Raw genomic sequence first — 20,430 nt, forward strand, 5'->3', positions numbered from 1 at the left:
TATATTAAATCTGATCAACCACGTGTTTACTGATCTTCTTGAGTCAGGAAACACATTACTATGCTAAAAGCTTTGTAATATATAAATGGGGGTATGGTTTAGCCACTTTATCGCTAATGTTACATCTCTGCTTGCATGGAATGGGAAATGCAAACACTTCAGGGAAGGAATCGAGAAGGGGGGGTCTTAATTAGATGTTTCAGGAAATTGGGACTTTGAACAGCCCAAAGCTATGTGCAAATATGAACAGCCCAAAGCTATGTGCAGGTTGCCCTCTAGTGGTTGAACATGAACGCTGCACTTCACTTGAAATTTGAAGATTGAAGGAAGAAAACTCCCAACATTATTCTCTCGGAGAGAAGCGGTTCGTGTACGGAAATGGGTGTGAAATAGTAATTATTAGTTCGTTTAATTAAAGTTAAACGAATTAACAGCGCGGGGACGGCTGAATCTTCGAACAAGTGACTACAAAGGACAACAATACACAACAGACCGCAGCACTCCAGACTGAGTGGAGCCAACAACTTGTGAGACGTTCCAGAGCCGCAGCACGACCACCGTAAGAATTCCTACTTAATACACTAAAGCATCAAAAACGTATGTAGTGGTGTTTGTTTTGTTACAGGTCCACATGGTGATGTTATATTTTACTTGTACAATAATCCTGCTATAACTATCAATGGTAGAAAAAGTTAATTGACTTGGAACATTTTCTCTGCGCAAGGAAAGCGAATGGATGTTTTTGAAAAACGACAGACGATGAATGTATTGCTGTGAGAATAGTCTGTAAAACAGTTGTTATAGCTCATATTATGGTTGCATGTTTTAAGCAATAAGTATCCATATTCTCCTTAGCAAAGCGAGCACTAGTTTGTCAGAAAAGCGGAGCGATATGCACTCCGCCTCTCTCCCGTCTACTTGTGTCCAGGAGCTGGAGGACATGGCACGGGGAGACGGAGGGAAGAAGCGGTGGAAAACGAGAGAATGTCTTTAAGAAAGTAGGAAGTACCGCCTAAACGTTTCAAGAAAACTCTTGACCGTGACATGCGCGCATTTTTAGAAGGTATGTGACTATGGGGCCATTCAACTGTTTCATCTAAAGCCTAGAAGTGAACTCCTGTGAGCTACATCAGCAGGGTACGCAGGGCAGAGGCTCGCCACTTTCTCTGGGAGAGCTGGGCTAACAGCTAGCATAGCTTAGCCTCAGTTGTGAGAAGTTCAAAAAGTTTGTGGAATGGAGGAAGAGGAGGAAAGGTGAAGTAACTTCGGCTAACCGGTAAGAGGTGGAAAACTGGCATATAAAGTTGTCGTCTAACAATGGTCTACAACTTAACTATTGGGCTAGTTAGGACACAGTGGTTGTTATGATGTGTTTAACCACACGTTTAAACTTAATAAGTTGTGTTGTGTTAAAGTTAGCTAGTTAGCAAGGTTACTAGCTTGCAACATACCAGGGCTAGCTAATTCCTCTGAAATAATGTATTACATGACGACTGTGGGTATTTTCTTGGTACAGTTAAATTACAACGCCACTAAAAGCTATTTTTACTACGCTTTGGGGATTTGTGTAACGCTAGATGTAACTTTCTGGATCCCTTTTTTCCTCTTTCTCTGGGTGGGGGTGCTTAACCTAACTGCTCATCGAGTCGTTCTTCCATGTTGTTGGTTCCATGTACTTCATGCTTGACAAGGATTTTAGATATAAACCACGCTGTAACGTTCAAGCACAGTCTGAGCCTTGAGGTTTGTAGTCATTGTTGAAGCGAGAATGATGACAATCTAACGTTACATTAGTTTAGTTCAGAAGAGATCAACTGTGATAAACAGTTGTTTTTGCAGGTCAGTATAACAGCGATTTCGATTTTTGTTTACCACCTCCATTTTGCGTTTTTTCCCGATTTGTATGGAGGGGTTAGAACTTTTGGAGAGGGCTTTAGAGGAGTGTCGATTCTCTGTGTCAATTCACAATAAGTTGGACCTATCTTATGACATGAATTGTTGATATGTGAAAGTTTATGAAAGTTTTTTTTTTTTTTTTAAATGCCTCTCTTTTGAACTTTTGTCATATGAATAGCAAGGTCATGATGGTACAATGTGCCAATTTGAAGAATTCTCAGGACTGCATTTTTCAACTTACAAAATATGTAGGTCATACTCTTTGTTGTAAATTTAGATCACCCATAAGCTCAGGAACTGGAGGACAAACCACTGATGATTTTTGGAAGACAGATCTCAAACTGTCCTAAATCACAGATAGTTAATTTAGGCAATTCTCAGTAAATCACAAGCTTCAGTTCTCTCCCCAAAAGTGTGACTTTGTAAAATGCATGTCATGCCAAGATTGATTTGATTTTCATCTTTGATGGTGAAAACACAGAGCTGTTGGTGTAAACTGTTATCAGTTTTTAGAGTTGATAGGCTTATCTGAAGAGTTAGTCAATCAGATGCAAAGCTTTTACAGTTGTCCATTCAGGCAAGTTACATCTGCAACACATTAATCAAATTGGCAGTTTCTGCAAGTCACACAAACATTGGACATGTCCTTCTGCTGAAACCTGTCACTCATCATTGCTCTCCCTTAGCAATGAACCAATGAATCACTGCTGATCCAGTCTAAAAGAGGCCTTGGTGCGTCAGATCTCTGACTGATCAAGTTATGTGGAAACAGCTGCTGGAACAGTCTGGTGGTGAATGTGAGGAAAAATTCACATATACAACATTTATAGGTTGATGATCTTTGTATGCTTACATCGTCTTCTCTTTCTCTCCACTTTCATGTGCATGTAGAACAATGAGCAGTGGAAGTGGGTGCAGTGCTGTCAGACAGCTGTGTGCTGGAAGGGAGGGATCAGGGCAGAGATGGGATGAGGGAGGAAGGAGCTCATTGTGGTCACATCCTTTTTGACTAAGGCTGGTTTCACAAGCCCCCAAACAGCTGCTGCAGGCTACATGTCTTTCACTGTCTGTGTGCTGGGGCTGCATGACATGGACATATCCCAGCATGGTTTATTTCATTAGTGTATTTTGGACATTCTGAAGACTATTTGAGACACTCAGTATCTCTACATTAGTGAGTGGAAACTTTAGTTTGTGGGCAACATCATTAATTTTTAAGTTGATAATTTAGTATTGTTGCTTGTTACTGGTGGTTGTGTAATGCAAAAATGGCTGATAGCTTTAATCCTACTTTATACCATATCAATAATAACAAATCAGAATATACTAGAAGCAGAATATTTCATTATTTATTTAATTTTTATTTTCTTGCTACTTTGAGCACTGATAATTTTTTTTATTCAAAGTCAGATTAGTAATTGTATTGTTCTGTGTTGGCAGACAAACAAGTGTTAGTGTAACAGGTGCTGCTTGCATCTCTGCTGGTATCCTCAGTGTTTCTTTTTTTGTTTTCTGCCGCTGTGCTCATATTCAAACAGATGAAATGAAACCTTGTGCATCATTATACCTCAATATTCACATTTTGACTCTATCCTATTTCATATTTCAGAATAAATGCTGTCTGGTCAACCAGTTTGCCAGTTTTAGTTGGTTTGGCCATTTGTTTGCCTACAAGAGCCTTTTCCCTCATGTTTGTCTTTTCCTATGCACAACTGTCCTAAAGTTCTACATACAGCACCTATCAGATGATTGCATCAATCAGTTTCAGCGAGACTCAGTCTCTTTATGGAAATGTGTCAGAGCAAAAAGGGGACAAAGGGCTTTTGATCATCTTGTTAAGTGAGAATAGTGTTTGTCACATGCTGAGATTCAGACTTTAATTCACAATTGGATTTTTAAAGCATATTGTGTACCAAACGATGTGTGTTGCCGATCTTTACATGTCTCTGCTCTCCTTTTTGTTTTGCAGAAGGCTGGTGCAGCTGAACCCTGGCTGTGCATGGTTGGACAAGTCAATCCAGAGAGTAGTTGGGAATTGTTGTTGAAGTAGTCACATCCTTATTTCTTAGCTTGTCAACTGGCACTGGTGAGACCTGCTGTAGCGTGTCAGTTCGACAGAGGTCCTGATCTCAGCTTCTGCAGCCTGCACCCCCTCCTTCCATCAGTGGTGGTGACCCAAGTCCGGACAGCTTGCTGCAGGGCCCTTCCTGAGCAGCAGCAGCTGCGTCCTGCTTGCTGACTCCCCTCCCTCCCCTGTTTCCTGTCCTTGGTTAGACAAGGCTAAAGCCTCCTCTCCCCTACCCCACCCCTCATCTCTGCTGGCCTCTTACACACACACACACACACACACACACATATACTCACACACACACACATACTCACACTCACACTCACTCACACACACACACACACACACTCACTCACACTCACTCGCATTTACACACTCTTTTTAGGCTACTATCATTAGTTGGAGATCAACAGCAGGGGACTTGTAGATCCTTAGTCCACCTGGAGCTGCCACTGCAGAAGTCCTTCTACATACACTACAGCCTACAGCATGACCTCCATGTCCAGTCTTTTCTCCTTCACAAGCCCAGCAGTCAAGCGCCTGCTTGGCTGGAAGCAGGGAGATGAGGAGGAGAAATGGGCTGAAAAGGCAGTGGATGCACTGGTGAAAAAGCTGAAAAAGAAGAAAGGTGCCATGGAGGACCTGGAGAAAGCTCTGAGCTGCCCTGGACAGCCCAGCAAATGTGTTACCATTCCAAGATCATTGGATGGCCGGCTACAGGTTTCCCACAGGAAAGGTCTGCCTCACGTGATCTACTGCAGAGTGTGGCGCTGGCCAGACCTGCAGTCCCACCATGAGCTCAAGCCCCTGGAGGTGTGCGAGTATCCATTTGGCTCCAAACAGAAGGAGGTCTGCATCAACCCATATCACTACAAGCGTGTGGAGAGTCCTGGTAGGTACCCATGATTAAAGAGATTTTTCTTAGGTTATTTTACATATATGTGTATTATAGACTGGAAGGTTAATGTTTGTTACGTGCTTTTGAATAGCTGTCTAAGCAAATCATATTTAAATGAACATCTCCAGCTATGTAATTACCTTTCCAAATGAACACTCACAAATGGCTTGATATTCTGTAATGCTTGGTCATTAAATGTCCGTTAATTTGAAATGTCTGTAACCCACACAACTGAAAAAACAAGTTGTTGTTTTTTTGTTTTGTTTTGTTCTGTTTTTTTTTTTAAATAACTGGCAAACATGAGAGAGTTTAGACCAGTGTGGAGCTGTATGTAACCCTTAGCTAGAGCTCTGAGTAAACAGTGAATCTGGTAAACAAATCCACAAAGGTCAGGAGGCTGTCATCACACGGGCCCCTTCCACCCATCTCCTCCATTTCACAGAAAATCAATATCACTAGCTCTTTTGGAGTCTTATTAGATTATATGCCTCAGGCACTCCAGATGGGGTGTGGCATCACAGAGTGGCTTACTAAATGCATAAACCACTCAGGCTAACCTCCCAGCACTTTCTCTTCACTACTACCTTTCTGTTCCTCTTGCTTTTTCTCACACCCCACATCACATATAGCCACAGATACCCCTTAGGGGGACAGGCTTTTTGGTATACAGCTGGTCTGGATTGGTAAATTGACCAGTTCAAGGATATGGATTATATGTCAGTCAGAAGAGATTACAAGTCATATCATTTAAAGCAAAGCTCGCTGCATAGATTGAAGGGATGGCCTCAGACCCACGATGCTTTTAGTCAGGAGATGAAAATCAAGGCTGGGGAGATGCACTCCTTTTGATAAAATGAAAATAAATATGAGTGACCTCAGAATACAGGGTTGTTTGTGCTGAGAGAATTGTATTTTATGTTAACCTGTGTAAAGACATAGTTGTTTATAATTGTTATTTTTATATATTGTTAATTTTATGTGTACTTTATTTTTAAAACAAAACATGATATGCAGCTGTTGAAAAACAGAAGATTTCTTTGCAACTAGTTTGATAGTTGTGGTACCATAAGTCATTAAACAGAAAGACCAAACATTGTCTAGTTCAGATTCTCTGATATGAACAATTGCTCTTTTTTTCAGTTTCCCATCATTTTAATTGCTTCTATATAAACATAACAACAAATAAACATTTTGAGACATTACCTTGGGATTTAGGAAAAGCAAAGGACTTTTATCTCATTATTTGTGATGAATCAAAAAAAAAAAAATTTGCAAGTACAGTCCTAGTGTTACATATTTTTGTATGCATTATAGCTGCATGCTCATCAAGGGCTTCTCTTTCCACCAATGGCTCCATTTCCTTATTAATAATGGAAAAGATACATTATTAACAAGGAAAACCATTTAAGCACAATGAAAGCTGTACTTCAGACAGGTTTTCTGGTGAAAATGTTTGTGGTAGATATGGCCTCCTAATGTATAATATTCAGTTAGTTTTTTAAACCATAAGAAAATGCCTTTCTTGCCCTGACTGTACCCTCACCACCACCCCCTGCCTTTTTTCTTCCACTGTCCAGTGCTCCCTCCTGTCCTGGTACCACGGCACAGCGAGTTCAACCCACAGCATAGCTTGCTGGTACAATTCCGCAATCTCACCCACAACGAGCCACATATGCCCCTGAACGCCACCTTTCCAGAGTCCTTCCAGCAGCCACACAGCGGTGGTGGCAGCAGCACCGGCGGAGGAGGTGGAGGCGGTTCTTTTCCCATCTCTCCCAACTCTCCGTATCCTCCGTCTCCAGCCAGCAGTGGTACTTATCCAAACTCTCCTGCCAGCTCGGGGCCCTCCAGTCCTTTCCAGCTCCCAGGTATGCCAAATATACTTGTGTACCTGACCCTGGGCAAGATGCCCAACTATTGTTTCTTTGGCTTTCCGCAGTCATGTAGTCAACAACAGGCTAATGGTTAATAAACACAAGTCTCTGGTGATTTTTAAGTGTTGTAATGGAAGGAAAAGTGTGTTCAAAGTGCTGTTTACAATTAAGTAATAAGCATTTTCCAAAGCTTCAGGTAACCAATTTAATATTTGTATCATTTACAAAACTCTGGTCTAGGGACATTTTGGGTACAATACATTGCATTAATTGAGTGCATTGTTTGTGAAAATATCATGCAATTCCATCCTAATACATACTAAAAGTTAAAATCCATGCATGATAAACTTCATCACTATGTAATGAAACATGATCATCTTAACAGTACTGTAGCCAGGTCAAGTTATTATATTCATCCAAATCCAGCTACACCCCTAAATGAGAACAAAGGAAATGCCAGCTAAGCAGTGTCCGCCAGAGCCAGAGCTTCTGGCTGCTGTCAAGGCACTAACTCAGCGGACCAGGCGGCCTTTATGTCTCATTGTTACTAACTAGAGACAGAACAGATACATCCAGCATGACACAATACCTATGAAGTGAGATATTCCCTTCACTCCTGTTTAATAGATACATTACATAAATGACTGACTACTTGGATTAAAGGCTACTTGTATTTGAGTGTGAGTGTGGACCTTAGTACTGCTGAGGTGTGTGTGTGTGTGTGGTGACTAGTGCCCTATTCTGCTCTAGTCCAGATCTGCTGACACATTCAGTGGCTTCAGGCAGCCATGCAGAACAACGTTTTAATGTCAATTTAGGATTTTAGGATTTGATTGTGTTGAAAAGCCCTGGTGATCGTTGTCTACAGTTACATGCATCATTATAATCAAAATGTCCTTACTGCAATGTGCATGATCATTTTCTGTGCATTGCTTTTTCCTGTATGCCTCAATCTGAGCTCAGAAAGCTCGTATTGCATCTTTGTCGGGAATGGGCTAGCATGTGGCTTAGCAATTGAGGGATATGTGAAATCTGACACCATTTCTGGGGTACAGATCTGTGATGATTGTTGGAGTCTAGGGGTGTGTGTGTGTGTGTGTGTGTGTGGGAGAGAGAGACTATTTACCAGCAGTGACAACTGGTCTCATCCTGACTAACTGCTCTCTTAATGTCTCAGCTGACACCCCTCCCCCAGCCTACATGCCTCCTGATGAGCAGCTGGGCCAGGAGAACCAGTCCATGGAAACAAGCAGCAGCTTGGTGCCGCCTAACATGGCCAGAGGAGGTGAAGAGTTCACAGAATTACACTAGCGATAGAACTAGAACAGAATACAAAAGTACAGATTATCTGGGGATAAAAAGTTCTGTTTGAAGACCTAATAAAAAAACCACAATGCAGCGCAGCAATTAATAGTGTACTCCATTCAACAATTCAACTTCTCTGGAAAATTGCAGAAAAAAATGTCCTCCTCTGTCTCACTATTCTGTGCAGTTCCTGTGATTCAACTGAATAACAATAACTTCAAAGGTGAAAATGAAAGAAGAAAAATATAAATTGCATTGTAGATTAGGTATTATCTGCATTTTAATTAGTCTGTGCATTGCATATATTATTTTGCACAAAAATCAGTGTAGCTAATGAGCTACTTGCGCTTGTGACTTTTGATATCTGCACTCATCCAGATTTACCTTGTTAATTAATCCACTCCCCATGGTCTTAGAAGGCTTTATACATGTGTTAATATATTGGCATACTGTACACTAGTAATAAACATATAGCAACAGGTTTATATACAGCAACATCGCTGCTAACAGTCTCACACTGCCTAAATGTATTCTATGTAACTAAAAACATATTGCTTTGTGATTTTAATTAATGTGATTAATGTTTCAGAAAATTTTTGTGTGTTAGAACATGTCATCAGCTAAGTTATAACTCACCTGACTTTATCCAACCTGTTGTGTAATTTTGCAGATGTGCAACCAGTGGAGTATGAAGAGCCAAGCCACTGGTGCTCTATTGTCTACTATGAACTCAACAATCGTGTGGGTGAGGCTTACCATGCCTCGTCAACCAGCGTGCTGGTGGATGGCTTCACTGACCCTTCAAACAACAAGAACCGCTTCTGCCTTGGACTGCTGTCCAACGTCAACCGCAACTCGACAATTGAGAACACCCGCAGACACATTGGGAAAGGTATGACTAACACACAGCAGAAGAAGCAGGTCGATGAGGTGTACATTTTGTTCGGGTGTCCTGACAGTCAATTGTGTCTGTGTTAAACAGGAGTGCACCTGTACTATGTGGGAGGGGAGGTGTACGCAGAATGCCTCAGTGACACCAGCATTTTTGTCCAGAGTCGCAACTGTAATTACCACCACGGTTTCCACCCCACCACTGTGTGCAAAATCCCCAGTGGATGTAGCCTCAAGATTTTCAACAACCAGGAGTTTGCTCAGCTTCTGGCCCAGTCAGTCAACCACGGCTTTGAAGCCGTTTACGAGCTTACTAAGATGTGTACCATTAGAATGAGCTTTGTCAAGGTAAGCCCTTCATGAATCAAATGGAAGACAGAGCGGGACACAAAACAACTGCAGTTATATGCTATATAGACAAAAGTATTGGGACATCTGACTGCTATACCACTAAGGACTTTAATGACATAACACTCTAAATACATAGATAGCTTTGCAGCTATAACGGCTTCCAGTCTTCTGAGAAGGGTTTCTGCAAGATTTTGGGGTGTTCTGTGGGACTCGCAATCTCCATTCCAGTTCTTCCCAGAGGTGTTGCTTTGGGTTGAGGTCAGGGCTCTGTGTGGGCCAGTCAAGTTCTTCCACACCAAACTCATCCAACCATGTCTTTATGGAGCTTTGCTTTGTGCACTGGGACACAGTCATGCTGGAATAGAAAAGGGCCGTCAACAAACTACTGCCACAAAGTTGGAAGCATAGCATTGTGCAAAATGTCTTGGTATGCTGAAGCATTAAGATTTCCCTTCACTGGCAGTAAGGGGTCCAGCCCAACCCCTGAAAAGCAGCTCCATGAAGATGTATGTCCCAGTACTTTTGTCCATATAGTGTCCATCTCTCAGCCTTTCATGTAACCTCATCATTATTCTAATTTTATTTATTCTACCGCCTCACAGGGCTGGGGAGCTGAATATCACCGACAGGATGTCACCAGCACCCCCTGCTGGATCGAGGTGCATCTGCATGGGCCCCTCCAGTGGCTAGACAAGGTGCTAACACAAATGGGTTCGCCTCTCAACCCAATCTCCTCTGTGTCCTAATGATGGACCTGTGGGAGCTTTGGGGAGATCCTTTCTACGATTTTTTTTTTTTTTTAAACTTTTCTTTTCTCCCCTTCAGTGATTTATAATTTAAGGTGGTCTTAATGGCTGAACTGTTTACACTTAACTTTGGGAAGGGACACTGAACTTCGGCTGGAAATTCAACATCAACAGCCGAAATGAGTTGCTGAAACATAATAACGTTCCAAGAAAATACCTGAAGATTGAAAGGAATGATGAATGCCCAATTAGCAGTAATAACATGGACACACTACTGCTTGACAGTGCTCCAGTACCTGCAAGAATTGAAGGCTCCATTGCTGAGCTAGAATCAGTCAGATGTTAATTTTTGCATCAAGTTTTATTGTTTTCTCAAATGTTTTTATTTCTCTGTATTTGTAGTTTTTAAAGAAGCAGAACAGTTTCACTACTCTGCCTTATGTCCGACAGATAAATTGGAATTTTACTCAACACTTTTCTTACATCGTTGTCTCAATGTCAGATATTTACGATAAGATATAGACACGATTATGTTTACCATTAGGCTCAGATATAACAAATGCTTTTTTTTAATAGTCTCTTCTGCTAGAATTGAACACTGAGCTACTGCCTTTAAGAGAAGGTTTTGTATGCCAACCTGATAGTTTTTGATATGGGAGATCAATCACTGAATGAGTTTAACATGCCATAAGCTAACAACATTGTGAATGTTACATCTATTGCAATAGAATTAGTCATGTATGATATAATCAGACGGTGGACATTATCATTATTGATTCTTGTTTGTACTCTCGAGTTCAAGTAAGATTGACTGTATTTTCCATACTCACTGTATTAACAATATTGTGCACTCATGGATTTTGTGGAGGCATATTAAATCTTGGCATGGGTACCAAGGCATTATGTTGATAGATAATTGACTCCATTAGCTCAATCAAATAAACAGGTTACATGGTAACAGTGATTGTTTATTTTGTCTGCTTTTCTTTTTCCATTAGGGTGTAGTAATGCTCAGCATAACGCAAACAAATACATCTTGATATAAATGAACAGTGTGGAATAGATTTCCAGCATATCACTGTTCAGTGTGCTTCATTGGTCTACTTATGAATAAACTTGTTTGAATAGCTGCTATTAGGTGTAGAACTTAAATTTACAAGCAAACATTGTTTTGATATATGAAGTCACACAGATAAACAATATTGGTAAATTTTAATGATTGAAATCTTGATGGTGTGTTCCTGTTTGCTGTAAAGCTGTTGCAGTACTGATAAATCTACTGCAACCCACAATAATAGTATTCTTATGATATTCAAATGAATGGTTATGAACACTGGCTACAATGGAAAACCAAAGATGGGCAAAATAGTCACATTACTGCTTGTTAGTCATCTTAATTATATTATGTAAACTGTTACAAGAAAGCATACTGGTATAACACAGTGGGCCATAGATCAGGATATCTACACCAAACTGCCACAATTTTGTATCTTCTGGTGTTAGATTTAAACTATAAGCCCAACAGATACTGTAGTTGTGACATTGTCCTTTAGGTAAAGTTATCATTGGTTTTTGGTTGATTACCAATTCATGAGCTTAACACAGCAGATATATTATCTTGTATTATATTATACATTCATTCCTACAGTAGAACAGGAACACCAGGACAACTTCCTATTGGTCCACGTTGGTATTTACCGTAAATCTCCTAAAAGGTGGCTCACCTAGCGTTTAAAATCACAACAAGGCAAATTATACTTACAAACACAACACATAAAATTAGCGGTGAAACGTAGTGTTAAGCCTTTCTCAAATATTTAAGAAGTCTCTTTCCAACTCTCTCTTTTTTTTAACATCAAGTAACTGACAGAAACAAGTAACATGTCACGGATGCCTGAAAGTGCTCTTGCGTGAAACTACCGTAGTAGCCGGATGTGAGGTGGCTCCCAAGGAGCAAGCCAAAGATAAACACGTAGCCAGACGAACAGGGGCGAGGATAATGAATATTATCGAGAAGCTACTGTGAAATGATTGAAATGGAGTAGCTGTTACACATATAGTGATTTTAGCAGGCAAGGAGACACCCGTAATTTTTACCAAGGACGAACAGACATCGAGTCGGTGAGTTCCGCAGAGTACTGACAGCTGTTAACATTACCACGTAGCTAACTAACGTTAGCTAACTTAGCTAACTAAACTAATTAACATATTTGTCTTTGACAGTTAGGCAGTTTCAGAATTAAAAAGGGTGCTAATACAAGCATATATATATATATATATATTCAGTTTTTTGATAATTATGCAACTAGCTTGCTAGCTTAAGTTTTTCTTTGTCTTGGAAAGCTCTGGCAAGGTTAGCCGGATTTCTGATCCTTAATTTTAACATATTAGCTTTATCGTTAGCGAGCTGTGTTAGTCGAAAGAAGGCTAATGTTTACTTTAATTATCGGAAGTAAAAAATTAGCTCGTTTAGGGTAATGAGAGAATTTAGATGGAGGAGTGATGCCGTAACATTAACGTTAGCTGCAACAGTGAAAGTATACACAATGCTAACCAAGAGCACTTTGGCTTTACTGGCTAACATTCATGCAGGTGGAAACAAAACCAAAAATGGTAACAAAATACTGTGCAGAGTTGTATTTTCCCCTTAAAACCTATTTCTGAACGAAAATTAAAATTTGCTAATCAGATTGCAATTTTTCTCGAGACTTTAGACTTGACATCTAGTCTGAAGCTTACTTCGCAGCTCTTTGTTTTCTCATCATTACCACACCTTACTCAAACAGCTGGCTCTGTTTAGGTATCTGACACTTCAAATTAGGGCCCATAGCAAATAGCAAATGTGAATTCAATAAATACTTCCATCTGTTAAAACTGCTTGAATCAGCAACAGAAAAAAAAATTATATAAAGTCATGAGGAACAAGTTGTCATGAAGTCATGAACATTTGGATTGACAGAATAAACCTGTGAGATGTGACAAAAACTATGCCTTTGGGTTCTGTGGGGACCCCAGCTGGTAGTTGTGAAGTTGTTTTACTGCATACTATATATCTGACCAAAATGATCCCTTTCCAGCAAATGCTACACTGTATTTGCATGCTGCCCTGCTACATCAGTTGACTTGCACATGCAAGAACCTTTTCTCCTTTCATCTGTTTCCTCTCCACAGTGTCTGTAGCTGAGTCCAAAATGGTACGAGCAGCCTTGGTGACTGCCACCAGTCTGGCATTGACTGCAGCTGTGGTGGCACATGCTTACCTCCTTAAACACCAGTTCTATCCCACTGTGGTCTACCTCACCAAGAGCAGCCCCAGCATGGCAGTAAGACCTGTGCTATAGTGGAGTCGAATCTCGAGTGTTGTTTAAATAAATTGGAATTTTTTAATATTTATTGATACCTTGAAATGTGACAGTATTTCTTCAGACGGGAGATGAGTGACTTTGTGATGATTCAACTTTTTTTGGTTCTGTTCTGTTTCTGGTATCAGGTGTTGTACATTCAGGCCTTTGTGTTGGTGTTCCTGCTGGGAAAGTTCATGAGGAAGGTTTTTTTTGGACAGCTGAGGGCTGCAGAAATGGAGGTAGAGTTATGTTTGCATTTGTGACTCCCTTGACTCATCATAAAACACATTCAGTTTAATATTTAATCCATCATCTTAGTTGTAAATGACAACAGTGCGTCTGATCAGCCTCTTTCTTAGCCATCACATACCTTTTCTGTGTCTACCATCAGCATCTGATCGAGCGCTCCTGGTACGCAGTGACTGAGACGTGCCTGGCATTCACTGTGTTCAGGGATGACTTCTCCCCCCGTTTCGTCGCCCTCTTCACCCTCCTGCTCTTTCTTAAGTGCTTCCATTGGCTGGCTGAGGACCGGGTGGACTTTGTGAGTAATGAAAAAGAAACAACTTTCTCCTCTTGCATATTTCAACCTCAAGTCCAAAAAGGGGGGATGTGTGGCATCAAATTCAAAATAAGTATATATTAACAAAAATCAATGAGTTTGATGAAGTAAAGTATTAAATATATTGTCTTTGTACTGTATTGAGTATATGTCAAAAAGGATTAACAAATTGTCACATTCTGTTTTATTTATGTTTTACACAGCAGCCCAACTTTTTGGAATCAGGGTTGTACACAGTATACGTAATTCACTGTATTCATGTACAGTACATAGTTTAAGGGTTGAAGCATGGAACAAAGGATGGGACAGATGGTGTATGGCTAAGGTTTAATATACATATGTGACTGTGCATGTTAATTTCTCTTTTTTCCTCCCCCACCAGATGGAACGGAGTCCAAACATATCTTGGCTTTTTCATTTGAGAGTATTATGTAAGTTCACATTTTCAGCAATGTCAGAAATTATTCTTCCCGCCGTTTTGTCTTTCACTTCTCTATCCCTTTCTGGTCTATTGCTTCCGCTTATGAAATTAGTCTGAATGAAACTCTATGCAAATCATAGCTGTTTGCACATGAGGCCAGGTGCACCACAGTTTAATGGAGCCCCACAAACACGAGAATGGCTGATGACCACAGCTTTGACACAAGTACAAAATCCCCTCCTTCAATCATCTTGTCAGACTTCATCAAGCCAACTTCATTTGAATTCAGGATGGCCATTTCCAGTTGGGTTTCAAGATACAGGCCCAGTAGCTATTCAAGTTTCAAAACAGTCCATCAAAGATTTAGAAAAACAGTGAGCATCATTAAGTGCTGTATATATTTGTTGATCTTGGGCAAAATGAAGGTGTTGTCTTCTTTCTATCTGTGGAGCTTCACTGTATAGGTACTGCATGTGTTCACAGAAGTGTTACTCAGTGCTGTCCTTTATTTCCTGCAGCTCTCATGGGACTGTTGGGTGTGCTGGACTTCCTGTTTGTCAACCATGCCTGTCACAGCATCATTACCAGAGGAGCCTCAGTCCAGCTCGTTTTTGGATTTGAGGTTTGTCATACTTTTCTTGAAGCTGAATTTGAGCTTTTTAATGACAGCAAGGCTTATTTAAAGGGAAATGTTTTCCATTTTCAACCAGCTTTGTAGCATTACAGTGTGGGTGCTAAGTGCTAATGAACATTGTTAAACTTCCCTCAGTGTTCCCTGCACCCAGAGTTCCTTGCTCATGTCCTCCCGTTGACATGCTTCTTAATCAGAATTGAATTAAATGAGACAAGAGAACAGCCAAGTAATGTTTCCAGGGGTTGAGGGCATTTTTATTTTAGACTCGACATGCAGGGCACATTTTTCCTCACACCATCACTGAAACTTAATTTGTTGTAAAGGTGTGTCAAGTTTGTTGAGATCATAAAAGAGAAGAAGATAACTTCTAAGTGTCTGTATTTCCTCTCTGTGTGTCCCTCAGTATGCCATCCTGCTGACCATGGTGTTGACGACATTCATTAAATACCTTCTGCACACTATTGACCTACAGAGTGAGAATCCCTGGGACAACAAGGCAGTCTATATGCTTTACACTGAGCTCTTTACAGGTACTGCATCCAACTGTAGTTCAAAATGTAGTGCTGGAATAGTTTATCCTCTGTTGTTTTCTTTTAGACAAATGTGCGGAGTTGAAAACAAAATGGCAGCCTTGCTCAAATATTATTTTTTTATTGCAGGTTTCATCAAAGTGCTCCTGTACATCGCCTTCATGACCATCATGATTAAGGTCCACACCTTCCCCCTGTTTGCTATTAGGCCCATGTATCTGGCTATGAGGTGAGCAGCTGTTTGTCGCTGTGTGTGATAGATGTTGAAGTTTTATTATGTTTTTCTTATTTGCACTGCTCTGCTTTCTGTTGGTGGAAGTCTCACACAGTTCTCAATGTTCTTAAAATGTATGGAATGAGAGTGTTGTCATTGGGTATGTTTAATCCATGTGTAAGGCGTGTTTTAAGTGTGGTATTGTTTCCTTTTTTCTCTCAGGCAGTTCAAGAAAGCTGTAACAGATGCTATAATGTCTCGGAGAGCCATCCGCAACATGAATACACTGTGAGTTTTCTGATTGCACTGTATTGTAATTTTGACAAGTGTGTAATGGGGTTGTAGCTAACCTGTATTATTTATCTGATATACATCAGTGTATTTCAAATTTAATTTGGTCAGTAAGTTTTTCTTGTCTGTAAGCTTGTCTGTTCAGGACACTATTCAGTGATGCTAATAGTCTTTAGCTGGAGATATTTTCAAGCAGATAATTCATAAAACCTTTTCTTGTAAGTTTTCTTTTTAAAATTGCTGTTTATTCCTCTTTTCATTTTTTTTTTGCCTGTGTTCAGATACCCTGATGCTACTCCTGAAGACCTGCAGGCCTCTGACAATGTCTGTATCATCTGTCGGGAAGAAATGGTCACTGGGGCCAAGAAGCTGCCTTGCAATCACATTTTCCACTCCAGGTTTGTTGTGCAGTAAGCAGTCTTACTCAGAAGGAAAGATTTTAGATTGCAAACAAGAAAGTGTAGATGTCAAATGTGGTCAACATCTACAGTTTAATTTAAACAAAGAATGTGGCCGAAGTCAGTGTGACAAATTGAACAGGACTTAAAACAAGTACTGTAAGTATGGCATTGTGTTTGAAGGTTGCTGTTTGTTCTTGTGGTGTTTCAGTAATACTGTTTCCTCCCCACAGCTGCCTGCGCTCCTGGTTCCAGAGACAGCAGACCTGTCCTACCTGTCGTATGGACGTCCTTCGGGCATCTAATAACAACCAGACTCCAGCTCCAGCCCAGGCTCCACCCCCCGCCCCCGCAGCCCCCGCCAATGCCCCCGCAGCCCCACCTGCCAATGGTGAGAGTCAGCTCCAATACATTTGTTACATGTCAGGTGTCCTCAGCTGTGAGACACGATTTGTACAAGAATGAACCAGAGGGGAAAAATGCTTTTGAAACAACTTAGGCAATACAGCACATTCCAGTATCTGAGACTAATAAATCACCTGTGTAAAAATGTGCCTATATACCTACAGCCATCAGGATTGTTTTGCTAATAAAAATGTTTCTGTTCGTGCGCTTGAAGGCACTATGTGCAGAAATTCAATGATAATGCCTTGTGTTGACACACATTTTTGTTTGTAATAAGAGACAATCCTGGTGAAAAATGCTGCAGTCTTCAAGTTGCACATTAGACCCATAGTCACCACAAGATTAGAGAAACCAGAAATCCAGAAATCTTGGTTCATTGTCTTCATCATGTCGTACTAAATGAAATGGACTCAGCACAGCTTACCCTCGTTAATTATTAAGTAGTTTTTCTGGTCATGCTGCAGAAAACAAACCTATTTGGATCCTTTTTCCGGTGTTGCTAAGGATCTTTTTTGTTGTTTCCTCACAAGTGGCCCCAGGCATGTTACCTGGCTTTCCTCCTGGCATCTTCCCCTTCTGGGGTCCCTTCCCTGCAGTGCCTCCGCCTGCTGCAGCTGCTGCAGCACCTGGTGCCACTGACGCTGCACGAGGCAGCACAGAGGCCACGCAGGCAACCGGTGAGGCTCCCTCATGCTCTCCTGATTTCCTGCTCCACAAAAAGGAAGTCAAACCCAAAATATCTGAAACAGTTTGCTGATTCCATGTTAAAGCTGTGTCGTCACCAGTACCAATGATAGTTTCAGTGTGCCTGTATTTGTATTGTTAATTTTTATGCTCTGGGATAGCTTAACATCCACTCAAAATGTCATGCGTTTGTTTCACCAGGTACGAGCCAGCCCTCCTCGTCTACTGCAGACTCTGCTGCTGCAGCAGCTGCTGCTCCGGGAACAACAATCCCAGGCTTCCCCTTTTCCTTCCCTCCTCCTCCCTTCCCCGCTGCACCATGGCTGCCCATGCCGCCACCTCCTCCCTTCGGTAAGCACAAACACCCTGTACTATGTTGGAGAACAAAATTAATAAACAGACTTGGCAATCTGTTGTCAAAAGAAGACAACTGTTGCTGGAAATAAACTTTGTCTAAGGAAGTGCTGGACATTACCATGGCAACAAAGAGTCAGGTGATGTTAGATCACCTGATATGATTTTCAATGCTAAACCATGAACTGATCCTTTGATTTATTCAGTAGAAACAATCCCATTATTGCATCCTGTATGGATTGAGTGGAATGGAACCTGAATGACTTTTGATTTTTAAAAAATGTATGGACTTATTTCATTGCCCATGCTGGGCAGATTTGCACAGCATGGAATGGTTCATGAGTGAAATCCAGGAGTGATCCTGTCTGTCTGGAGTTTAGGGTTAGAAAAATGCAGCACACTCAGCTGCAGCAGTTTCCACTCAGATCCGTGATAGAAAAGATTAAGTTCATTTGTAGAGCACTTTCCAGAACTATAATCCTCATATGTACTATATGTTGTCCGTTCTCTTACCCAGTCCTGTCCTCTCCCCCAGTGTCATCAATGCCACCTCCTCCTCCATCTCTGTCCCAGCTGTCAGAGGAGGAGCTGAGGGAGTTGGAGGCAGAAGGCAGACGGGGCCTTGAGGCCAGGCTCCAGTGTCTCCAGAACATCCACACCCTGCTGGACGCCGCCATGCTCAACATCCACCACTACCTCAGCACCGTCGCCTCACTCAGGTAACAATGCCTTTTCTACTTAATACTGCATATTTCTCTTTTAAGTGTGGATTATTGAAATATGATTTTAGTTTTTTGATTTAACATTATGAAGAACCTAAAACTAAAGTGTGTAATACAATCAAGTGGTAAAGTTTTGACCAGTTTAAAAAATATTTAAATTGGAGAGCTTAGAGTTGATGAAATTTGTATCCAAAATGCGATTTTCAGTTGAATGCTTCATTGTCGTTCTGCTGCTGTGTTTTCCACAGTCCTCCTCGGGCTGAGGGCAGCACTGGACAAGCCAGTGGGACGAACCACACTGCTTCATCTCCTGGCAGTAGCGCAGACAGTTCCGACCAGGAAAAAAATGCTCCCAGCTGTAAGTAAACTTAACAGGTCACATGAACTGTGAACTAAGACGAATCAGAATCGAATGCCCTGATCCAATATTTTTTTGTTTTTTTTCCCGTTTCCAGCTGAGCAGGTGGACGGAGCTGCAGCGTCCTCTCAGTCAGCTGTCTCCTCTTCTGCTGCCTTGGACACGGAAAGACAAACGATGGATGAAGGGGTGGCGGTGGGAGAGGAGGACGGGGAGCCCAACGCCGCTGAGTTGAGGCGCCGGCGTCTTCGTAAGCTAGAGACGGCAACATCGTCATCGTCTTCACCCCCTCCTGACAACTGATCCGTGTGTTCTGACTCAGACATGTTGCTCTGGACCAACAGGAACTGTGAGCTGATTGATCGTTGCTTTGGTTCTTTATTGGCTCTCTTCCTCGTGGCTTCCACAGGCTCAGGTGTCTTTCTGCGTCGAGTTGGACTGAGACCACCGGGAGACAAGATGATCTTGGCCGTTTATCTGAACTGTCTCTGTGTCAGAAAGCAATAGCATGACCTTTTTTTTTTCTTCTGTTTTTGCCACCTGTTTTTCCTCTCAGAATGACTACTGCAATAAGAGTATAGCAGGCGTTTGTAAGTTTAAAGTGGTGGAAGAGGAATTCTCATTTCAAAGTCAGTCATTTGGTCAATGTGAGAGAGACGGTGTTTGGATTTGTGTTTGGTAGTTTTACTGTCAGTGATGTCTTTGCCTGCACTTCGATTTTTGTTAAATTTGCTTTCTTCAGAACAAAGATGGTCCCATTTGCCGCTCATTCATCATGTTACACAGCACCTGGAGCAGTGTAAGGCCCAATGAATTCAAATCAGCTACTCTGGCTTTGGCTTACTTTTTCTTTAACATCCATCACTCTTCTGTTGCCACTGCAGACGTTGTAACATACTGATTTATTTGAATGTGTACATACTGTATAAAGAGTTTTAATAGAATGATCTGTACATAATGCAGAATAAATTGTTCGACTGAAATTGCAGCGGCACAACACCAACTCCATCGGTTTGCGTTGAAATGATCAAAGCTGACATTCAGCATTTTTCTGATTATCGGCATTGTTTTTTTTTTTTTCTCTTTTTTTTGGTCCAGTTGCAGATAAAATAAGTTAATTTAACAAATCTGCTAGTTTGGCTCTGATGCAGCCATCTCTCTCTGTCTGTAGTCACCACTCTGCAGCCTCACTCAAAGTCCCGACCCCGGCACTATCTGATTGGTTACATGTCATAAGTAATAGCCCATCAACATTGCAGGCTGCAGAGCCATAGATGGGCAAAGAGGAATGAATTTGAAGACTGGTAGAATAATATATTATAATATTATTATTATAAGTAGTATTATAATAGTTATAATACATCCTAATAGCTTATTTATATTTTGTATTGCTAATCTGAATCTGAAAATTAACTCATAACAAAAGCTATCAAATGTAGTGGAGTTAGAAGTACAATACTTAAACCTCAAAACTGTATCTAAAT

The 20,430-nt window shown here is 41.1% G+C and overlaps 2 protein-coding genes across 7 annotated transcripts; both read left to right on the top strand.

The window, feature by feature from the left end:
- Positions 1–303: 303 nt before the first annotated feature.
- On the top strand, positions 304–10,993 carry smad5 (SMAD family member 5). Of its 5 annotated transcripts, none has more exons than XM_046406421.1 (8): positions 304–559; positions 929–1,063; positions 3,866–4,856; positions 6,440–6,730; positions 7,914–8,021; positions 8,712–8,933; positions 9,024–9,280; positions 9,886–10,993. In XM_046406421.1, exons 3-8 carry the CDS (start codon positions 4,454–4,456, stop codon positions 10,027–10,029), a joined length of 1,425 nt encoding a protein of 474 aa, XP_046262377.1. In that variant the 5' UTR covers positions 304–559; positions 929–1,063; positions 3,866–4,453; the 3' UTR covers positions 10,030–10,993. The 5 variants fall into 5 exon arrangements, with proteins under 5 accessions (XP_046262377.1, XP_046262379.1, XP_046262380.1 ...); XM_046406424.1 differs by lacking the exon at positions 304–559 and adding an exon at positions 2,583–2,693 and having other exon boundaries at positions 858–1,063; XM_046406423.1 differs by lacking the exon at positions 929–1,063.
- A 953-nt stretch (positions 10,994–11,946) lies between these two features.
- On the top strand, positions 11,947–19,940 carry syvn1 (synovial apoptosis inhibitor 1, synoviolin). 2 transcript variants are annotated; one of them, XM_046407186.1, is made up of 16 exons: positions 11,947–12,150; positions 13,201–13,352; positions 13,520–13,612; positions 13,765–13,917; positions 14,318–14,366; positions 14,875–14,978; positions 15,394–15,520; positions 15,650–15,749; positions 15,957–16,022; positions 16,307–16,423; positions 16,657–16,814; positions 17,359–17,505; positions 17,714–17,863; positions 18,384–18,585; positions 18,837–18,946; positions 19,044–19,940. In XM_046407186.1, exons 2-16 carry the CDS (start codon positions 13,221–13,223, stop codon positions 19,247–19,249), a joined length of 1,914 nt encoding a protein of 637 aa, XP_046263142.1. In that variant the 5' UTR covers positions 11,947–12,150; positions 13,201–13,220; the 3' UTR covers positions 19,250–19,940. The 2 variants fall into 2 exon arrangements, with proteins under 2 accessions (XP_046263142.1, XP_046263143.1); XM_046407187.1 differs by having other exon boundaries at positions 11,948–12,150; positions 18,402–18,585.
- Positions 19,941–20,430: the final 490 nt, after the last annotated feature.

Source organism: Scatophagus argus, chromosome 12 (assembly GCF_020382885.2).
Source record: "Scatophagus argus isolate fScaArg1 chromosome 12, fScaArg1.pri, whole genome shotgun sequence".
Taxonomy (NCBI): Eukaryota; Metazoa; Chordata; class Actinopteri; family Scatophagidae; genus Scatophagus; species Scatophagus argus.